At 34.9% G+C, this 21,692-nt stretch overlaps 1 protein-coding gene across 8 annotated transcripts in view; it reads right to left on the minus strand.

Moving 5' to 3' along the window:
• LRRIQ1 (leucine rich repeats and IQ motif containing 1) overlaps positions 1-21,692 on the minus strand; it is a 114,608-nt gene that overhangs the window by 79,207 nt on the left and 13,709 nt on the right. For all 8 annotated transcript variants that reach the window (XR_008233105.1, XM_052774560.1, XM_052774561.1 and 5 more), the window contains 5 exons: positions 17,369-17,562; positions 16,451-16,578; positions 10,221-10,294; positions 9,829-9,922; positions 5,529-5,705 (listed from right to left, as the gene is read on the minus strand). Coding sequence is in view for 7 of the 8 variants with exons in the window: in XM_052774560.1 (XP_052630520.1) it covers positions 5,529-5,705; positions 9,829-9,922; positions 10,221-10,294; positions 16,451-16,578; positions 17,369-17,562 (667 nt within the window). In the remaining variant the exon portion in view is untranslated. The remainder of the gene's footprint in view (positions 1-5,528; positions 5,706-9,828; positions 9,923-10,220; positions 10,295-16,450; positions 16,579-17,368; positions 17,563-21,692) is intronic.

Here is a 21,692-nt window from a genome sequence, read left to right on the forward strand (position 1 = left end):
TTGATACCAGAGACATGCTCCTGAAGATTGCTTATTCAAACCACGGGAAGGAAGCTGCTATAACAGAAAATACGCAGGACTGATTTACTTCTTTAAAAGAAAAAAACACATATGAGGAAAGAGAGAAGACAAAGTAAGAAATATGACAGTATTAAGACTTTTAATACCACAATATTTCCTTTTCAATTAATGTAAAATGGTTGTTTGCCTTTCAGAACTTTTTTGGCATTATAAGTCAAGGAGTCTGGTCACACTAACTCTTCTGGAATTGCTTCTTGGTTAAGATACAACCAAGGTTTTAAGCATAAATTGGCATCCAGACAAAACAAGAAATGGGATTATCCTGATGGAAGCACCAGTATCCATACTGCCTGGCTGCTTCGTATGTAATGAAATGTAGATGAATACGGCAGTCTTGCTACAGCAAAATCTTTATGGCTTCCAGCTTTGACCAGCATTTCCCTCATGTTCTATGGCTACCCACAGCTTTATTTTGATCTTCACAAGTGAAAGTAATTTATGCCATACGTAAATTTTAGCATAGCCACAAAGGATGCATTGCTTTTGCAGTGGGAGAAAGGGATAATAAGCAAGAAGAGGAAGGGATGGGTCTTTCACAGCAATGTACATATGTGCTACAATAGCAGCCCCAATAGTACCTGAAGACCAAGATATTACTTCCACAAACAAATGCTAAGAGCAAAAAGCTACCTTAAGCTTTCTAACCAAAAAGATACCTCTCAACTTGTGCTAGGATTTTCCAGAGACTTTGAGGAAAGATAAAAGCATTAGAATCAGATTTTAATCTGTTTGGAAATTCAAGTCAGGCACTTATTAATGACTGCTACAACTTCAGTCCTAACAATCGACCAAGAGTATCCATCACTGTCTTCTTGGTAAATTTAGATGAAACCCTGCTCAGTTTCACATGCAATGTTTGGGGAGGGAAGAGTAGAGGTGGGGAGGAGCAAACTCCCACTGACACCACCTAGGATGTGTAAGGACCTGTGCACAGGCTGACCTAACAGATATGGAAAAGGACAAGTTATTCATCCTTCAAGGCCTTTCAGTGGAGTTTAAATCAGCCAAAATGTTGCCACTTATAAAGTTTAAGGTGGCGGTGGAAGCTTGCTTACAGAGCTGACACATTTTGTATAGAACTTCCTACCGCAATTGCATCTGCAATGACTGCCAGGTTATTCAAAGAGCAATTTTTCAGAATGATACAGTAAAAATTGTATGGAAAAGTCAGCAGAACAAACCTTTCTGAGGCAAAAGGGACAGTGGACAAATAAGATGGTTCTAATCAGCAATGGCAGTTCTCTCCTGGCCATTGCAGCTAAATCATAAATAATATTCTACCCCTTTCTGTGCTAGTTTGTGTGCTAGTTAAAGTTTCGCTTAACGTCATATTTTTCCCTTTGCAGCTCTACTGTGATTTTCATAATCACATGATACATGGAATATTCAAATAGTACGCTCCAATTTTAACTAAGCTTTTGTTTGTAATAATGTGGTAAAATCTAATTTGTCTTCAGGGAAACTTCTACAAGCATCATTACTGACGTTCAACTGCAGGTTACAAAAGTCCCTTACAAAGAGGTCACTGTTTACATGTTCTTTCCTGCAATACCATTTATGAAATTCCTGTCATTTTCACTGTATTATACATACAGTATTTATAAAGTTCAAGTTCCACTAGCCAGACATCTGCATATCTGATGACTGAAAGCAAATTACTGGCAGCCACAGTGTCGTATTATTTTTTAATATGATTACTCACTACAAGACATCTAAAGATTATGTGACAGAAAGCATTTATTAGAATAGAGAAATTTAATTTTAAAATATGTTTCAGTCTTAAGCATGCAAGAACAGTGAAGTTTCAGGCAGAAACAGCACAGACAATTTAATTGGGCAGCAGTGGTGTATGAAACATGGATTAGGGAAGCAAGCAGTGATTACTTTTGGCAGCTTACATACTTGAGGTCGCACCTACAGGGGCTCATAACTTAGCAAGATGTGAAACAGACAGAAGTTTGCTCTATTGTTGGCCTGTTCTTTAGCAACGTCACATTAATTCAGTCAAAGTATTGCAGTATGTCCACATAATAGCTATGCTGTTAAGGCTTATATACAGACAAGTTGTTTAGAGTTCCTTTTAAGACCTGCAGTTTTCAACGGTTTTCAAATAATCCATAAATTGTAGTTTTAGTAAAAATAAAACCTGGATGGTTTTAACACACAAGAAATTAATTTTAAGACTAAATTTGATACAAGATGTTCAACCACGTCAAAGTTACCATTTAAAAGATTACGAATGAATTCTCAAAACCTTAAAAAACCCCACAACCCACCCCACACCCCCCAAACCCAAACCATACATTCAGGAAAGAAGGGACATTTACATAATTTCTTCTTCCCACTATTATTGTTCTCAAACATCTGCAAGCTCTTTTAAACAAAACTTACACAGAATCATAGAAAAATTCTCAACTGAAGGAACCTCAGGAGGTCTCTAGTCCAACCTCCTGCTTCAAAGCTGCGTTAGCTCCAAGATCAGACCAGGTTGCTCAGAGCTTTATCCAGTCAGGTCTTGAAAACCTCCAAGAACGGAGACTGCACAACCTCTCTGGGCAGCCTGTTGCCATTCATCACTGTCCTACTGTGAAAAGGTTTTTTCTTATGTCCGGTTGTACTGGGTCTGGCTGGGATGGAATTAATTCTCATTCTAGCTGGCCATATGGTGCTGTGTTTTAGATTTGTGACTGCAACTGTATTGATAAAACACTAACGTTTTGCTGAACAGTGCTTGGACAGAGTCAAGGCCTTCTCTGTCCCACTCAGCAGGTAGGCTAGGAGTGGGCAGCAGGCTGGGAAGGGACACAGCCGAGACAGCTGACGTAAACTGACCAAAACTATATTCCATGCCATATAACATCGTGCTCAGCAATAAAACTTGAGGGGGGGGAGTCTTTCCAAGGTGGCCATTACTCAGAGAATGGTTGGGCATCAGTCTGCTGGTGGGATGAGGTGAATGATTGCTTTGCATCACTTCGTTGCTTGCTTTTTTCTTTTTTTTTTTTCCTTCTTCCCCTCTTTCCTTCACTTATTAAACTGTCTTTACCTCAATCCACGGGTTTTTCTTGCTTCTGGTCTTCTGTTTCTCTCTCACATCCTGCTGGTGCAGGGGGGAGTAGTGAGCAAGCAGCTGGTGGGTGCTTAGTTACTGGCTGGAATCAACCCACCACACCAGTCTGAATCTCTCTTGATTCAGCTTAGGTCCTTGTTGCTCATCCTCCTGTCATGCATCACTGCAAACAGCCTGGCTCTGTCTTGTTGAGCATGTGCTTGAACCCCCGACCATCTTAGGGGCCATGTGCCAAACTCGTTCCAGTTTATCAATGTCTTTTATGTATTGGTGACCCAAAACACAGGGCACAGTATTCTAGATGCGAGCTAATAAGGGCTGAAGAGAGGGAAATAATAACTTCTCTCAACCTATCAGCTACGTTCCTGTAGATACAGCCCAGGATGTTCTTAACTTTCTTTGGTACCAGAGCACACTGCTGGCTCACATTCAGTTTCTTATCTGTCCAGATCCAAAGGTCCTTTTCAGCAGAGACACTTCTCAGCCAGCCAGTCCTAGTCTGTATTGTTGCAAGGGGTCACTCCTTCCAAGGTAAAGAACTTTGCAGTTTTCCATGTTAAATTCACAAGGCTCCTGTTCGCCTGTGTCTCCAGCTTGCCTAGGTCCTTCTGAACGGTAGCCCTGTCCTCAGGCATGTAAACAGTTTCCTCCAAATTGTTGTCACCTGCAAGCATGGTAAGCATGCACTCCATCTCCTGCTCCTGGTCTTTGATAAAGACGTTAAAAGGACAAGTCAGCCTCCACAAAGTAGCACGAGCCATTAACTATTAATAGTTAATGGATGGTCTGAGCCTGACTGCCCAACAAATTTCTTACCTGTCTAGCTGTCCATTCATGCAGACCATGGTTAAATAAACCATTAAATTTTGTGAATATCATCTTTCTGTCCCATTTTTTTCCATCTTGCAGAAATGTATGTGAAGGTTATGTCCTTAGATTCTACTACAGCTCTCTCACAAGTCATATCCTAATTACAGATTGGCATTTTTTTCTGCAAAGGATACTGATGAAACAGGTCTTAAATCTCAGACATAAGAAAATTTTCTCTACCAGAAAGAAGGAGGAGTACTTTTTTTGCCTCTCCTTTTTTCCTTTTAAGAAAAAGAAAGAACACTATTTCAAAATGGTAAATAGATTAGGAAGTATCAGCTTCCCACCTGCAAACCAGAAGCCAAAAATCACAGAAGTGGAGAAGACATGTCTTTAGAGTTTAATGAAGTAACATATGAGTTCTAGGAGCCACCTAGATGTTACATCTGTCATAGAAAACTGCACTATATAATTTCTCCCAAACTACTTTCAAACTAATTCTTAATACGAACCTCTTTTCAAATAAATCTGTTTTGTGAGCTATGAAGATTTCTTGCAGCTTAGGAACAGCCAATAATACATCAATGTAATAACCCGTTAGGTAGTAACAAGACACCACGGATATACAGGCTTACATGTAAATTCAAAACAGCTAGTTTCTGAAGAAAACGTGGGTACTTTTTCTGAACCAACAAAGTACACAAGGAGACGTTCAGACTAAAGCATTGTCAAACATCACATGCTTCACCCGCTCTGGGATAATGTTCAGTAGCTGGCAGGATCAGGGAAACTATCTTTCCAAACAGCAGCAGACAAGCTGGATATTAAAAGGACTACAAGGATATTGTGAACCTGCTAGGAAATTAAAAGAAACTAAGAAAGAAGAAAATGTGCAATATTACCAAGTGTGAAAACATGAGAAGTTTGAGCTATTTAGATACTGCAAAGCGATGAAAAGATACCAGGTATAAATGATAAATTACCACTTGCAATGTCTAAGCTGAAGTCACTGGACAACTCGCCATGGTAATAATGATAAAGGTAGTAAGTAAGACAAACTCAAAGACCTGTAAACAGAGTCACCTGATCCACTACTTTAAGAGAAAAGAGGTCAAATCTTTTGCAATCATTTAGAACATGAATAATACAGACATGGAAAACAAATGCAGGAAAAAAATAGAGCACATTGCACCAACAGCCAAACTAGGTTTGATTAAGCTGAAGCTGGAAGTCATGTTAGTATGATTATACCACTTTCAGGATTTAAGCTACTATTCCTGCATATCACTGTACTATGTTGTGTGCATGAATTCATTCAACTACTACTAAGTGAAGGTTTTGAACCACCTGCTTTCTCAAACTTAAACAAAGTCAAGGCCCACATATTCAAGTATCTGTCTGAAATACTCTGCACTGAAGTCAATGACTAACTGAAGTCTAATCTCTTTCTTAACATAATACATTTCCAGGCAAAAAGCTAAGTAAAATTCGTAAGACACCAAGAACTACACTAATAATACATGAAAACATATTTCTGAACGCAGTTTATATTCACATAAATACATACCGCAGTTCAGCAGCCTTTTTTTTCAGTAGAACATTTTCTTCAATTTGAACTTGACAAAATTCCAGAAAAGTTCTTGATTTTGATCCTGTGATTCTTTCAGTTGTGGGTAAAGCATGATAGTTTAAGATTTCACCATCAAGAAACTGTAAACTAGGGAGGACCTTACACAAGGAAGGCCTGAGAAAAGAAAAAGTCATAATTAGCTTTATGAAAAAATCCTAATGCTAAAACTCCCATTTTATTCATATAACAAAAGAGAATATGATAATAGTTTTTGTATATTAAAAGTATGTTTTGTATATTAAAAGTATTTGTATATATTTTCCCTTACTTCATGTGTTAATATATTAACTAAAACTTTATTCTTAATAAACCACAGAACTTAGCAAGATTCTTAATATTTTGTTGGTATGAAGACAGCTGCTGAAATACTGACCCCAGGGAGGTCAATGGCAACATTCTCAATTCATTAGAGCTAGCGTTTTACCTACTTAAACAATAACAGGAAAACTTTACACACTTGTGCATAGGCACCTGTAATGCATTTGATTTGAGGCAACACAGCAAACTAAGTCATAGGATTAAGATACAGCACTGATTTTGCTGACACATTGAAAGGTTTAGATTTAAAAACTGCACAGAATACTAAACATTGTAAGTCTTACTCCCTTTACAATTTGCATATACCACATAAAGCAATATGATATTCAGTTTGACTGACAGGAAAAAAATCCACTTTTGAAATACTGAATCTGGGTCAGTGAAAGGGATGACAGTAGAGATGACATATCCTTGCTATGAAAAGGACAGTTGGGGCAACTGATGTAGGAAAAAATATGTGTGAGAAACTTATCTACCGATTTTAAAAAAATGGTATCATCAATGCTCTCTCTTTTAGGTTACTGTGAAATATAAACTAGTACTGCAACCTTGTTTCACATATTTCTTATACCAGACCAAATCTGCTGAAAGTTTCAAGACTGCAAAATTATTCAAATCAATACATCAACATTCAATATTTTCATTAAGTTAGTTTTAAGTAACACTTAGGAACTCTTGAAAGAATACTTATTGTAGGCTGTAAGTCCCCTTATTATTCAAAAAGATAATACTGTTTTCAAAATTTTAGAACTCCCTGGCTATTCTCTGTGAAGGTAAAGGACTATTACTCAAGCTCAGACAATACACACCAAGTTTAAAATCAGAGAAAGTTTCTATGACTGAGTTAGAATATCCCAAAATATAGCTCAACAGAATAGAATATTAGGTTTTTGCAAATATAAAACTTTCCTTCTCTACTGCCCATTAATGTAAGAGTAACACTGTCTGAAATACATTTGGAATAAAACAATGGGTTTAGATAAACAATCCCTGAACACATAGACAGGAATTACCAAAGCTGATGCTGAATAGTGATACAACAAAAAAGTGCCATATCAAAGTTGATTGATGCTGGAAGTATTGTGTCTTAGAGCTATGGGATCTCAATACTAGTTTTTCCAGCTGGGTTTCTCCTGGTGAAGGGCTGAGTCAATATTTCATTTAGTGAAAACTTCCTGGTGAATATTCTGTCACTTAAGAGGCTCTATTAATCATTACAGCATTGAAACACAGTCCCCTAGGAGTGCTCAGACTGATCCCAGGGTTTAATTTTTAAAAAGCAATTTCTTACTACTTCACTTTTGTTGGTGTTATCGCTGGCTGGACATGAAAGTACAAAACCGATTGGGAAATTTTACAACTAATTCCTTTGTTGGTATCAAGGGGTTATGTAAAGTTCACTGGAACATATTGCCTGAAGTTATGGTCAATGCTGTATTCAGCAAATCCATATTTTATAGTATCCCATACTTTAAATCCTTTAGACAAATGAATCTCTTGTCTAATCATAAAAGCTCTATTGGGTCAAGCAATCTAAAGTGTCAGTTCTTATAGTTAAATTGGAATTCAGAAAGCTTTTCCCCTCCAGGTTACAAGTGAAATAACAGTTAGTTCTGTAAAATAGTGGGAATTAAAACAATGCAAATGGGAATTTAAAATGTTGTCACAGTCACTGAATTTTATTCACAGAATTACCTGTGGGAACCATGGGAGTGCAGATAAGTCTGTTCATTAAAAAACAAAACAACTAAGAATATATTTGTACAGCTATCTTTTAAACTACTCAAACATTTCCAACTAAAAGTTTCAAACAGTTTTTTTTTCCACTGGAATACTAATCAGAAATTTGTAAAAAGATCTTCTAATGGAAGATATATATGTAAGGGTGGTTTTGGTTTTGTTTCTTCTCTTAATACGACACATACTCCAAAACACACATACCCCAAACTTTGCTGCTGTTATACTACGCAATCTAATACAGCAAATGTGAACACAATTTATCTAAACACATTCTTGTGTAACACTGCAGTGTAAAACCTCACCTTTAACTGACTTGAAATTATACAAGGAACCATTTTGGTCATTCTTCAAAATTGCTAAGCTTAAAAAAAAATAAATCATATTCTTCTAATAAAAAAATCTCAGTCAGCTGTTTTAATTACACCCAAAACGAAAGTCCAACTGTTGTGTCTCATCTCATTTCCTTAGACATTGTATTATGTCAACACTTTCCTAGGTAAATACTTGATTTGCTTAGCTGAAAGAATTGGTAATGATTTAAATTCTTACTGATTAAATGCTTCTTTGTACATTTAATGGAATTATAGTAAGAGTTCACTAAAAGACACTATACCATTTCAACACATGTATTCTGGAACACCACCTAAAAATCTAAAATTGCATTTCCAACTTGTCATTCTGCTCTTGAAGGTCTGCAGACTAGAAAGTATTAATTGTAAGGAAGATGAAAGAACACTTCACATTAAATTAACAGCACTACTGTACTTTTGCTGAGTAATTCTCTCAGACAGCTTTAAGTCTTGATGGCATTGGCCCACGTATGGGGTTTCAGACCACAGAATTCTCAAGAAACTGAGAGACTTCTACTAAAATACAAAAAAATACACAAAAAACCTATCCACATACAATTTTATTCATATGGCTTACAAATACAATCCTGTCACAACTACTCATTTCAGGGATTCTGGTGACTGCATCTCATTTCATATGTCAAGATTCCTTTCTACCCTATCCAGTTTTTATATATACACATATAAGAGTCTCTAGGATCAGCTCTTTAATTTTTTTTCAGATCATTATTTCGGTATTATACATCACTGGAGGGCAAAGAACAGCATTATTTTTACATCTGTGCTCTTTCATAATCATAAGAGCTATTAATTTTTGGTGTAAAGATAAGGAATTCTCAGAACAAGAAAAAAGTCTAAGCTTCAACTACTAAGGAAAAATCAACTGTTCATTCCAACTTTTTCTTCTAAATTTTTTTCCTTGAAAGATGCTAAGCCAAGGATTCCTTGAAACATTTATTATAGACACCACCCTTTCTCTAGCTATGTGCAGTGTGAACCTGTCACAGCAGCAAGACCGATAAGGAGTGAATGGATGAAATGATGCAAAGGAGTAAATAAGGAAAAAAAAAAAAAAGACAGCAAAGCAGAAAGAGAAATATTCTAAGAAGCTGTGTGATAGACAGTCAGAAACTGGTAGTTCTGAGAAGGGCAAGTAAGCAGTGTAAGAACATTAATAACCAGAGAAAAAAATAAAGGTTTTAAACTGCAGATGAAATAGAAGGAGAAAAAGGTTGAGTGGATGGTTATGTCTTTATGCAAAGTTTTAATGAAATGTAAAATAGGGTAATAAAGGTCATACAAAACCTCAGTCAGAAAGTTAAACTTGTCAGTAAAGAGGAACAACCAGAATTCATGCTGAAAAAGAAGACACTGTGATCAGTGGACAAAGAAGCAATTACAAATAAACAGCACAAAGAAGGCCTATATCATCTTTATATTTCCTGCATTTGCCTAAATAAATTGTCATAAAGAAAAATACTCATTTAGGATAACAGTTAAACAGCATAGAGAGACACCACTGTCAAGTTTTAGCACACAGTGCCTCTTATTAAGGTTCCAAGTACTAGGTCAAACATCAAGATTTCTGTTTAAACAAAACTAGAACTGGAATTCTTAGAAAATAAAGATCACAGAATTGAATTTTGTTATTTTCCTATAATTGTCTTCCAATTTGTGGTAGTGTTCTTACTTACCTCATTTCTACTGTTTAACTAACATATGTACACCAAGTTTTTGGCTGATTTTGATTGATAAGTAAGATGTATATACACCTATAGTTTTTGGCTGATTTTGATTTTTTGAATTAGCAAATTAATTTATTTTCTTACCTCCAATTCCTTTCTTGGAGAAAAGGATTTCCACTGAGTGACAACTCCCTTAGTTTATGACAGTCACTTAACCATGTAATGACACCTTTAAGGTCTGTATTGTGGTAGGAAAGAAAATAAAATATAAATCTGAATGCAGAACCATATTATTTCTCATAAAATCTTACATAAAAGTGAAATGTACCAAAATCATGAAGTACTACAAGCAATTCTGCTACCCACACAGTATAGTTGTAATTAATATCTGTAACATCCATGTTTGGAAAATATTTATATGTTCTCTGTATAAATGTCTCATAAATAAATGGGAACAAATCAAATTCAAATAAGTTTATAGTTTAATTAAGAAGTTCTTGTTTGGATAGGGTTTTGTGGTTTTTTATACAACTCACCTGACAAGCAGTTATTTTTGATATCCAGCTTTTCCAAAGATACAAATGAATTTAGAGGCACGAGCTCAGTTAATCTAAGAACAAAACAGAAAAGGGTTTTTTTTCAATTAGATAAAACAGAAGTTTGATAACAGAAAGGCACCAGAATCTTTTATAGTTATGACAATTTACTCATGTAAATAAGAAAATACCAATTTAGCTATCCAAGGTGCTAGAACTAATTACTGAAATTTTAACTTGAAGGCATTTCTTAGTCTTCTCAGTAGCTCAGTTTTTAATATTTACTCATTAATGTTTTGTTTTATGTGGTAAATATTTCATTCTGTTTCTTGCCTATAGTGCAGAGGATCTGAAGTCTTGTAAAATTTACACAACTCAATTGGCTTTCCTTTAGCCACCATAACTAGAACGAAACTAGCAGAAGGCCCTGACTCTGGAGAAGAAAGAAAATCTGCTTTTCTTCTTTCCTCTTCCTTCATTTCTCATTGCTCAAACTTCTTTTCAGTTTGTTTCTCTTCTCCACTCAGCACATTACTTCCTAGATCCTAAAACTAACATAATCATTGTCACAGTTCTATTTCTGAACAGGTTAAGGCTGCACTGTCCTGTAATATATTTTCAGTGCTTCCTCTGCCTTTCTACTTCTGTAAGACAGTGTCAAATAGGTGCCTATTATACAGACACTTATGGAATTACTGTTCTCTACATATCAGAGCTTTTCTTGTGCAATAACGCAGCAAAGCAGTAGTAAAGTCATGACAAAATTCTTATCTGTAGTACTGAAGAGTAAATGTAAAGAAACTGAGCTGACATTCATCTGTACAAAGGATTTTGGACTGTAAGATGTGTATAATGACTACTATTAAAACATTAGCGTCCAGTGTTATTCAAGTTTCTTTACTTACAAACTTGCATTGGTGCAACTAAGAATGAATGTTGAATGGTTCGATCAGCTGCCAGGCTATTTCCAAATATTACCTTTCAGATTAAAAAGTTTATTTTGAAGACTTTAAGTCTTCCACTTAAACTAGAATGTTTATGTATAAGCATATACTAAATCAACTATCTTTTTAAAAAAAAATACACATTTAGGTAACTTGTTTCATCCGTCTAAGGACAAGGCCTAAGCATAATGAGAGAATGGCAACACCAATGGCAATGTGTGTGGTCACTTTGTGACTGCTAACTTTCATGGAAAGCAGTATTTTAGTGCTTTTGAAAGCTATAAATCAGAATTCTTATAGTTAGAAAGAGGATCATGCAAAAAAAGGAAACCTACTCACTCCACAAACTTACAACTGGTCAGAGCCAAAAATGCTTATTTGTTGCTATGTGAATGTGTTGTGTTTCCAGCATAGGCATTACAACTGAAATACAGAGCTGGATTTAACTCTGGTACAAAAATTCTGGACCAAATGTTGGTTGTAGATTCTTTAATCTTACTGAAAATTTGACCATATGCAAAACAGAAAAAAAAAATCATTTCCACGTTCAGTTGACAAGTATTTCTATATGACAACATAATTTTTTAATAGTGAATTCAGAGAAACAGATATAAAGCCGACTGAGTATGTGTCACTGTACTTCCATTTCTTTCTCAAACCATACTGTAAAGTTGTCCTGGTTCTAGTCCTATTTAGTTCTATTACCTCCCTGCCAGATTTCTATGGAATCAAATATGAAAAAGTATTAACTCTAAAAAGCATTAAGCCTTATATGTAGCACAGTACTACAAATATCAGCATTTTAGGTTCTCATGACCAGTCAATAGTATATAAGTATATTTAATATTTGTAACAAATATCATCATAGATATTAGTGGCTAACAGTATGGCTGTGAAGACTGAAAATCCATGATTCAGATTATAGATTCACATATTCAGAAATATCCAGGAAAATAAACATTGTACTTTGCACAAGGGTCAAAAGATAATGCAGTATTTTTTTATTTATAATGACAAAGTTCTCTGGATCTTTATCAGTCTATGCTGTGGTGAATTAGAAATTGTCTACTGCACTACCCTTGCCTGCCGTTGGCATTACGAGAGTTAAAACGTTTCCCCGTCATTCTATAGCTTTCCCTTTACTGACATTCTTTGTTAATTTTTTTCCTAAGAAAATTCAAACCAGAAAGACAAAGGACATTACTGAAAACTTAATACTACTTGACCTTGTCACATTAGCCCTGGGCATAAGAGAGATATAAATTACAAAGAAGACACAAAAGTAAAAGATATTCACAAAAAAGCAAGCTATAGCTTCCTCTTTCTGCTCCCATTTAAGGCTGTAGCAGGACAGGACACAGATAACCACAGAAACTCTGTGTCAGAAAACAAGATTTAAGAGACTAGAATAGTTGCAAGTATGCATCAGAGAAAATAAAGATTGCTTTTCTGAACATGAATAGCAGTTACTGCTTGGGATGGTCCAAATCCTGCTGTGCATCTGCCTTTCCCCAGAAAAATGATCATTGATGTTAACAAGAGGTTAGCAGGAAGGAAGGCAAAATAATTAAAAATAAACTTATATCAATCTAGATCTTTAAGTAAAGCCCATATTTCTTATTCATTCTTTAAAAATAAAAATATTTTAATTTGCAATATTCATCATATTTCTAAGTAGTAATCAAATATAATGTAGGAAATCTGCCAGTTAGCCACTTGTTTCTTGAATACTCCAGTAGACAGTACTTCTACTATCTTGCCCATGATGCCACATACTCAGAGATAAACTTATCACCAGCAAAGATTTACTGAAAGTGATCAAAAAAATATAGACTGGTAAGGATAGGATGGGGAAAAACACTATACATAAGTATAGCTTTTTCATGACTGACTTATTTCAACATCCAATGACATTTAAAATTATTATGACGACTCTGGAAAAGTGGTCAAATTCTCAAAATGTGATGGCTTGCAATGACAGTGAATTCAATTCTTACATCTGAGAAATTAGGTTAAAAATATAGATACCATATATATTCAAGTACGGAGCACAATACGTACTAAAAAAGCATCGAGCTGACTTTTTAGCATTTCTATTATAAGCCTTTTAGGAATAGTATGCATCTAGTTGCAAAAACATGGGAGCAACATGTTCACAAAGAATTTGATTCTGGCCAAACCAGTTTCCTAAAAAAAAAGGAATTTTTGCAGATGACTGCATTTTTTTAAATATTAAATTTTTATCTATCACACTTAGGTTATCTTAATGAAAAACAAGAGATAGCAAAAAAAGAACTTTGCCATATTAATGCCATATTAAAACAGAAATTTTAAGAGGGATAGATTTGTCTATTTTGAAGTTGGGGGGGGGGGGGGGAAGTGACGGCTACCTGAACAGCAGATTGATTTAGTGTCTCACTGTACAACTTTTAAATGAAAAAGACATTATCAAGTAAGCTACATAATTAAGTGGGATTACATGTAAATATACATACCACATGAACTCTTAACACATATTAAATATGTATTAATTTTAGTCCCAGGGGCAAGGTTTTTCATTCCTACACCTAAATCTTTATCCACAACAGAAAAAAAAGAAAAATGTGCCTTTTTTAAACTAACTTAGCAATTGCGTTCTCCAGCTGCTATAAAATAGAGCACAGATCTTCACAGTCCCAATTCTGCAGTAGCCCAGTCAAGAAGATATCCGTCATTGGCTTTGGTCAATTGCACATTGAGCAAGTATATGCTTTGTATGTGAAAGCCACAATAAAACACTTAATAAAAGCAGTAGTGGTGAAATAGCTGCCATTTTTATATATGAAGGAGTTAATCACTACCTGTTATATTATAATTCCTTGTTGCTAGATTGTAGGTTTAAAAAAATTAAGTTTTGGAGTTTTATCTTTGGCAATTTCTGGTTTATGATACAGACAAACCACCTCAGGAATAAAAAATCCTGTAAATTAGTGTAAGAATTTTCTTTTCACAGTACTTCACTTTTAGAAAGAATACAGATTCACAGCATTGCCATTATATGGGCTTCCTGCAATCAGTAAAAAGGAAATGGCACTCAGTGCACCCTTGAAAAAAATTCACAAAATTGCACTAGCTGTAGGATAAAAGTAAAGAAACAGCTTTTCTTTCAACAGCTTACTCCATTACATTCACTGTTTCTTTAGAACATCGAGTTACTTATGCTATAGCATACACATATGGAGCTGCTTATAAGTGTACATAAAGTGAGTGTAACAGAGCAGGCTACTGAAATGCCAGGAATTTTGAGGCTTTTAATATGCATTTAAGGCTATCTTGTCCTGTTTGCCACAAAGATTTGAGATAAGCTACAGATACATCAAGGAAAGAAAGGGAATTGTCTGGGGAGGAGATGTGTTTATTTTCAGCACGTCAAGTTTGCTGATGCAAAAATATGTGCTTTCTCCCAGTCCAGCAGAAGAAACTCAGTGGACCAAACACTGCATCTCAGCTTGGCCACTGGAAAACCAGAATAAGCACTACAATGGACATTAAAAACTGTAAGATCATGGGATAGGTGAGTGACGTAAGGTACAATGACAAGGCCAGTCCAGTACAACCTAGATCCAGAGGCTGCATTCAAGCTATGCCTGAGACCATGCTCCTAAGTTTGTTCTCTCCCTAGCAGGCACATGAGGTCTTCAAGCAGTTTTGCAAACTTTTTATTACACACAGCATAGTTAACCTTAATGTTAACAAAAAACAAACCAGAGGAAGAAGAGGAAACTACAAGAAGATAGAGCCACATTACTGCGTGTTCCACAAAAAGCTGAACAGGACAAGAAAAAAAAAAAAGAAAAAAGCAAAGAACATGAATTAAATCAATACTTATGATTCAGAATCTAACACTTAACAAAAAATGCTCTTGCTAATCACAGGCAGGAAGCACTTTCTCCAAACTCCAGAAAAATTAATAAAAGAACAAAAAAAAACCCTAAAAGCCCAGCAACTTGAAGATTCGATTCTGTAAATATAGCTAGGTGTTACACTTATGTCTAAGAGTTTACATGCATACTACCTCATTAGAGATGATACGAAAACAATCTGAAAAGTTATATAAAAATATAGTTGTATATGATTAAACAATAATCTTTTTCCATGAAGAACATTCCTTATAATAACAGGACTCAGTCTTACAGATCTTTTCTCCCACAGGCTCCCAGCTACAGTTGACTCTGCTGAACTAAAAGTCATATAGGATGGGATTCATCTGTTTAAATGTTGACACCTACATATGAGCTGGTCATTTTGACTGTTAGTAGTCAATGAGGATGATCAGGCACTTGTAGGGTATGATTAGTCTCAAAGGAAATGGCTAAAAATGGCAGATGAATCACACTCTAAAAGCATCTCCTCTTCAGTAACAGGAGAGTGAAGTGACCAGTTCAGAGTGTGTATTCTGTATATTGTGTCCAACAGAGCATATTCTATTTGTTTAGGTGAGATCAATCTTGTTCAGAGCAAAATGATCACAGTATAGAAAAATAATTAATTTATACTAATTTAAAATTCATTTTAGTACTAACACATTGTAAATCATAATATTTTTTCCTTATTTTTTTAGCAGAACTTAAATTGAGAAAAATGGGGTGGGGAAATAAAAATTTTGACTCCTGAATATCTGGTTATTCTAACTCTACAGATGTACAGATTAGCTTAGAAAATGAACAGAAAGCTAATTACAGAGTACTTGAGTGAATGATCTAGTTTTATATTGCTTGTCTGGATCCTTCTTCATTTTATACCTTTCAAACTGAACCATATGAGTGAAAAATTAAAGCAAATATGCTTGTTTTGGAGAGTATTAACATATGTATGTAAAAGAAAAACCAACATTCTCATTTGCCCTTTTTAACTCTAGTAGTTGCACTTAATATAGTCTTCAAAGTCTGTTTTGAATAAGCTAGCTGTGAAATATGAAGTTTGACAGACATACTTTAGCAACAATTGCTAAAGAAAGAAAAAAAAAGAAACACCATGGTTTTAATAATGCCACAATGCTCAAAAATTATTTGCATATATATACATAACTTCTAATAGAAAAAAATTACTTTTCATAGTTAATGCTGTTTCAAATTTTCTTAGCTAAAGGTAGTCAATGTCATTACTTGTCAACCACATATTTTCAAAGAATATCTGGAAAAGACAGTGATATTTTAACCATACTGAGAATTATACTTTTCAGATAAGTGTTATATTAGTAAATTCCTCCGTATCAGTTTTGTAAGTGGAAGAACGTTTCTTGCTTACCTATTTTGAGACAGCAAAAGAATCTGCAATAGAGGCAACCAATATAAAGAAAGCATTCTCATAGCAGAAATGCTATTGTCATCCAAGTATAGTTCTCTTAGGAGAACATGATTTTCCAGTCTTGGAAGCTAAATAGAAAAGAGTTGGTTATTTAAAATTAATATAAATTAGAGAAACAAGAATGGAATGCTTACCAGATGCTTTTTATAAATCATTACTAAATACAAGCAAACCCCACATTTTGGATATATGTATCATTTCCTTATTGTGTATGTACCAGTTGTCATACATAATTTCTACATATCAGGTGGTAAGTATTTTTTACCGTCTTCTATCTAGTCTGAATAGTCAATGTAAATTTAACAACAACAACAACAACAACAACAAAAAAGCCCAAGAGCCACAGTCTTACTATTTTATTCATGCAGTTATTTGCTGCGTATTGACAATGGTTTTCCTCTCTTGGATGCGTAAGAGAATCATTGTCAGTAAATATGACTAAGTGTACAGTTAGCAAACTACTCTGCTCCTTTAAATGCTGCAGCAAAAACCAACTTTTGGAGGATCAGCATACATAAAATTAGTCTGAACTATTACTTATACGTAACAATAATAATATTTTGTTACATTTTAAACAAAAAATCTGCATCATATAACACAAACTGAAGACTAGATGCTATGAACAAAGGAGATAAATATAATTACTGAGAGGCCAATTTTAAAAGGACTTAGGAGCAAGAAAATATATAACTGCTAGCCATTTGTATCTTTGAAAAATCTCCCTCTAACAGGGGAAAAAAAGCCTACCTAAGATATAGAACATCCCACAGCAAACAAAGAGCACATGATCAGCATTGTGAAATACATGACTGTTAAGAAAGATGTATGCACAACAGCTACTGAATTCAAAGCTTTTACCTCCTGGAGGTTATTGCCTTGCAACTTCAGAATTTGAAGTAGGCCGCAATTCTCAATGCCTTCAACTTGTGTGAGATGATTAAAAGAGCAGTCTAGGTGAATGAGAGTAGGTGCCTCACAAAGACCTTTTGTGCTGATTAACAGATTGTGGTCCACAATTAATTGCTGAAGATTTTTCAATGACTCCAGACCACCTGAAAATTAAAGACTTTAGCTAAATTAAGCCATAATGAAATAAAAGTCTGTTGGTTTTCAAGTACTAAGAAAACTCTGGACTTTCAATATATTTATATTATCTACAGTAACAATTAATATTAGTCCTGTATAAGGTTTAAAAAGAATTACTGTATTTTGACCCTATCAACTATAGAATGCATACAGTTCACAAAGTTCTGATCCTGTTAACCAAGCAACAGTAACAGTTCATAACCCCTTTAGCATTTCTGTTGGAGCAGAACATTCTTTTAGTGATAAACTATACTTACTATGCTTCAAGCACTTTCTAACTGCTACTCAGAACCTATGGGCTCTGTGAAATGCTAACAACCCTCTTAAAATCAGCCCTCAGAATTGAAACAGTATTTATGTTTAAAAGTTAATTTTCATTATTTCATTTTTAAAAGTTTTTTTTTTTTTAAGTTATCAGCAAGGTGAGAACAAATTCTGTTAAAACTTAGACCAGCACCACCTCTATTATTTAAGAGCATCTTGTTTACGGAATTATGTCACAAAATATTTTTAATGAAGAAATTTATGAAGAAAATTTAGTGCCTTTAAGTATAAAGCTATACTTCTATAGCCATTAGACTCTCAACAAACTTACTCCTGCCAGCTAGTGTAAGAGCAAGAATGTGTGCCATCTCTAGCCCAAAAAGATGCAATGGAAAAGTTTCCTGTCAGCATCTGTTTCTTTCACAGAATTTTTCCCAAATCATCCTCTTACAACAGCAAAAATCACTCTGTCTTTCCACGGTCTTACACATGCTAGATATTCTGCAATGGCACTGACGCATCTGACTTGCTACAGGTCCAAGCAGTTTTTCTGTACCTCTGTAGTAAAACTCCTTTGAAGGGACATCCTTTACAAAACATATCTAAAATAAGGAATTTCTGAATTTACTTTTCTTTCATGTGTTCTTCACATGGTTTTACTTTGTCTCATCTTTAGCTCACCCAAAACTTCCCAAGTTCCCAAAAGGAAGTTGGGTGAGCTTTACAGAGGCGAATGTCTTTGTGATTGTCCTCCGAGAATAAACTGAATTATGAGACCAGAGGCCAGTTTGCACCATAGATTATTGAGAATACAGAGCAGAATTTGAAAAAGAAAATGAACGATAAGGAGAAAACAGAAGTAAAAAATTAAATGTCAAAACTAGTAGCACATTTTAAAAAAAACACCAATCAAATATAGGCCTTTGAATCATAGTAATTTGAAAAAGGAAAGCACCTAGTGGAAATAACACAATCGCCTGATATTGAAGAGATATCATCCTAAATCTAAAACAAATGTCCCACACTGTAACTTCAAAACTGTGCTTTAGGAAATAAATATACAAACCTTTAATTATTCTGAAAGAATTTCAAACATGCCCATGGATATTATCCTGACTGCAAGATCCTGGTCTATATTTTCTTTTATGCTTGGATAAAATAAAAAAGGAACCAGCACCATCTAGCGGTCTCAAAAAAATTAGTTTCAGACTGTTAAAATTAACAGCTCCCAAGACTTCCTCACAAGAGCAGTCCTTAAATCTCCACTTTTAAGTTATCAGCATAGCAGTACTGGAAACTTTTAAAGCACTGAATTAGTCTGGAGTGGGACAGAGAGGAGAGACTGCACACACAGTAAGAAAAGGCAAGGAATTAATACAGGATCTGGACATTTCCTATTCTACATGCTACACAAAGCACCTTTTTTACATCTCCTTCTCCTCATCTGTCTTGTTTAATTAGATCAAATGTCATTCGGAACAGACATGCCAAGGCTACATACAATGGGGTCACAATCTATTCTGGAACTATCAAATGCAGTCCAACAGAAACATACACAAGAAAGTATAATCTAATACAAACAGATGGTATTTTAATGTTTCTTCTGCACACATGCAAAATTAAAAATAAGCACGAAAGTCTTCTGCACATTTCCAGAAGATACTGTCTGTTTTACATATGATGCAACCAACAGTAGCTATAGCAGTACATGGGAAAACGCATTCTGTTGAAAAACATATGGTTTCAGCAAGGTTTGCGGAGAACCTTTATGTAAGTAGCTCTTAGCAGTTTGCAAAGTGCAGCTGGGGTCTGTTAGCTAGGGACTCTATCTCACCTATCAATGCAGTCCTGAAGTAAGTTCTATGTGTGACAAAGATGAATGATAAGAGAGGAGTGAAAGCTGACAGTAAACATGAAGATGAAAAAACACATACAAAAAAACCCGCTAAACGGAAAGGTGTCTGACAAAAAAAAAACACCTCTACATGCTTTCTTAAAAAGAGTAGGTCCAAAGGAGCATTTACAATTATCCATGGTTATGCATTGCTATTCGTAGCACTGCCAGGATTTCAGCCAAGATACTATGGCAATACAGACACGCTACAAAAGAGTATTCCCTGAAATCTTTAAGTAAAGCATTCATCTTCCAAGGACAAACATATGCACTGAACTTCAGCGTATTACTGACACAATTAATTAATTTGTGATCATGCATTCTTAAGTGGAAAAGCATAATTGAGACATATTTCTCATACTTTTACTGTTATTTTTAAGGGTTTTCTGGCAATTCCAATTTTTCCCCTACTGATGCTATATTTCAATGGAAGGAGAAAAAAAGAAAAAAGAAATCACAGTGTGCTTGAAGTTTCCTACAATAAGTTATTAAAACAGAAGTATTATAAACATAAATAAGCCTTACTTCTTAGCAAAAAGCCCACAGACTTTGTTAAAGCTGAATGAACAGACAACATTGCACAGCACTGCAGCTTCCAAAATTGCTAAGGGACATCCTGCAAGATTTACGGATGGGAGGGATACATTAACTTCTTAAAACCCATAAATCTATTTTTGTGTATTCTATGCAACTACTTAAAACCAATATGTTATTGTATGAAATAAATCCTGTATTATGCATTTGTTTTAACCAGACATCCTCAAAGCAATTCTGGAGAGGAGAAAGACATTCCAAGCTGATTTTTGTGAACATTTATTTACCCACTCACACTGCACAAAAGAGAAGGTACAAGAGGATTTTACTCCACTTGCCCTGTACAAAGATACTACATTCCACACAGATGCCACATTCCTACATGTCATCCACTAACACTATGTCATTCATACAGCAATCTTGCAGACATTTTTATCAAATGAGATAAATCTGAATAAGAATCTTATCCAGCATTATTGGCCACAAGGATATAGATGAAGCTTCTTTAACCAGTTTATTTTATTGTTCCTCATTAGGGTACTGATATGCTTTTACAGTAAACATTGATATTCCAGCACCTCTGTTCCCAGGTATTATAAACTCTGTTCATGAATACTAACATCCCAAATTTGCACATATTAGCAAAAAATACTAGAAATATCAATGTTAAACCCTCTAAATCTACAGATTTTTTAAGCTTTCACATTTCTGTTTGCTATGCCCTTGTTATTTATCACAGAATTGCATTATCCATGTTCATACTGTTTCAGTCTCCTTTTTTTTTAACAGTGGAAACCATTTCTTTATATAAATGTCTTATGTGAATGTGTTTCATCTATCTGCTTAATAATTGTCCAGCAGGAAAATAAAGTATGTCCACATACTTTAAAGAAAATTAAAAGTCTAAATCAAGACAAATAAAATTAAAATACAAATCTTCTTATCTCCTTTCCATTCCCAGCTCTGCAGTCTTTCCAAGCAACATCTTTAGATTTAGCACAGACTAAGAATACAACCAGAAAATCACCTTTTCAGGTTTCATGTTTCAATTTATACAAAACTGCAGCACATGCAATTTTATTTCAATGGACAAATCTCTGAAGATTCACCTCTGTTAAGACTATAATACTGAAGTTATATAGTCACCTGTATTTTGGTGGCCTTTACAAATTTCACAGTATGTCATGCACCAAACCCCAAGTCCCTAGAGTATAGAGAGGCTGTTAAATCCAGTTCTGTTCTATCTGCTGTGCTGCTTTCTTGAAGGAAATTTGCTACTTTCAAGCCTTGAGAGCTCCCTTTCAAGTAATGATCTGGCAATTTACTACTACCTTTTCTCAACTGTTAATGTTGCTTTTGAGGGATCACTAATGGTCTTCCCTCCATACATCATTCTAAAAACAA

The sequence above is a fragment of the Harpia harpyja genome, chromosome 23 (assembly GCF_026419915.1).
Source record: "Harpia harpyja isolate bHarHar1 chromosome 23, bHarHar1 primary haplotype, whole genome shotgun sequence".
NCBI classification, from domain to species: domain Eukaryota; kingdom Metazoa; phylum Chordata; class Aves; order Accipitriformes; family Accipitridae; genus Harpia; species Harpia harpyja.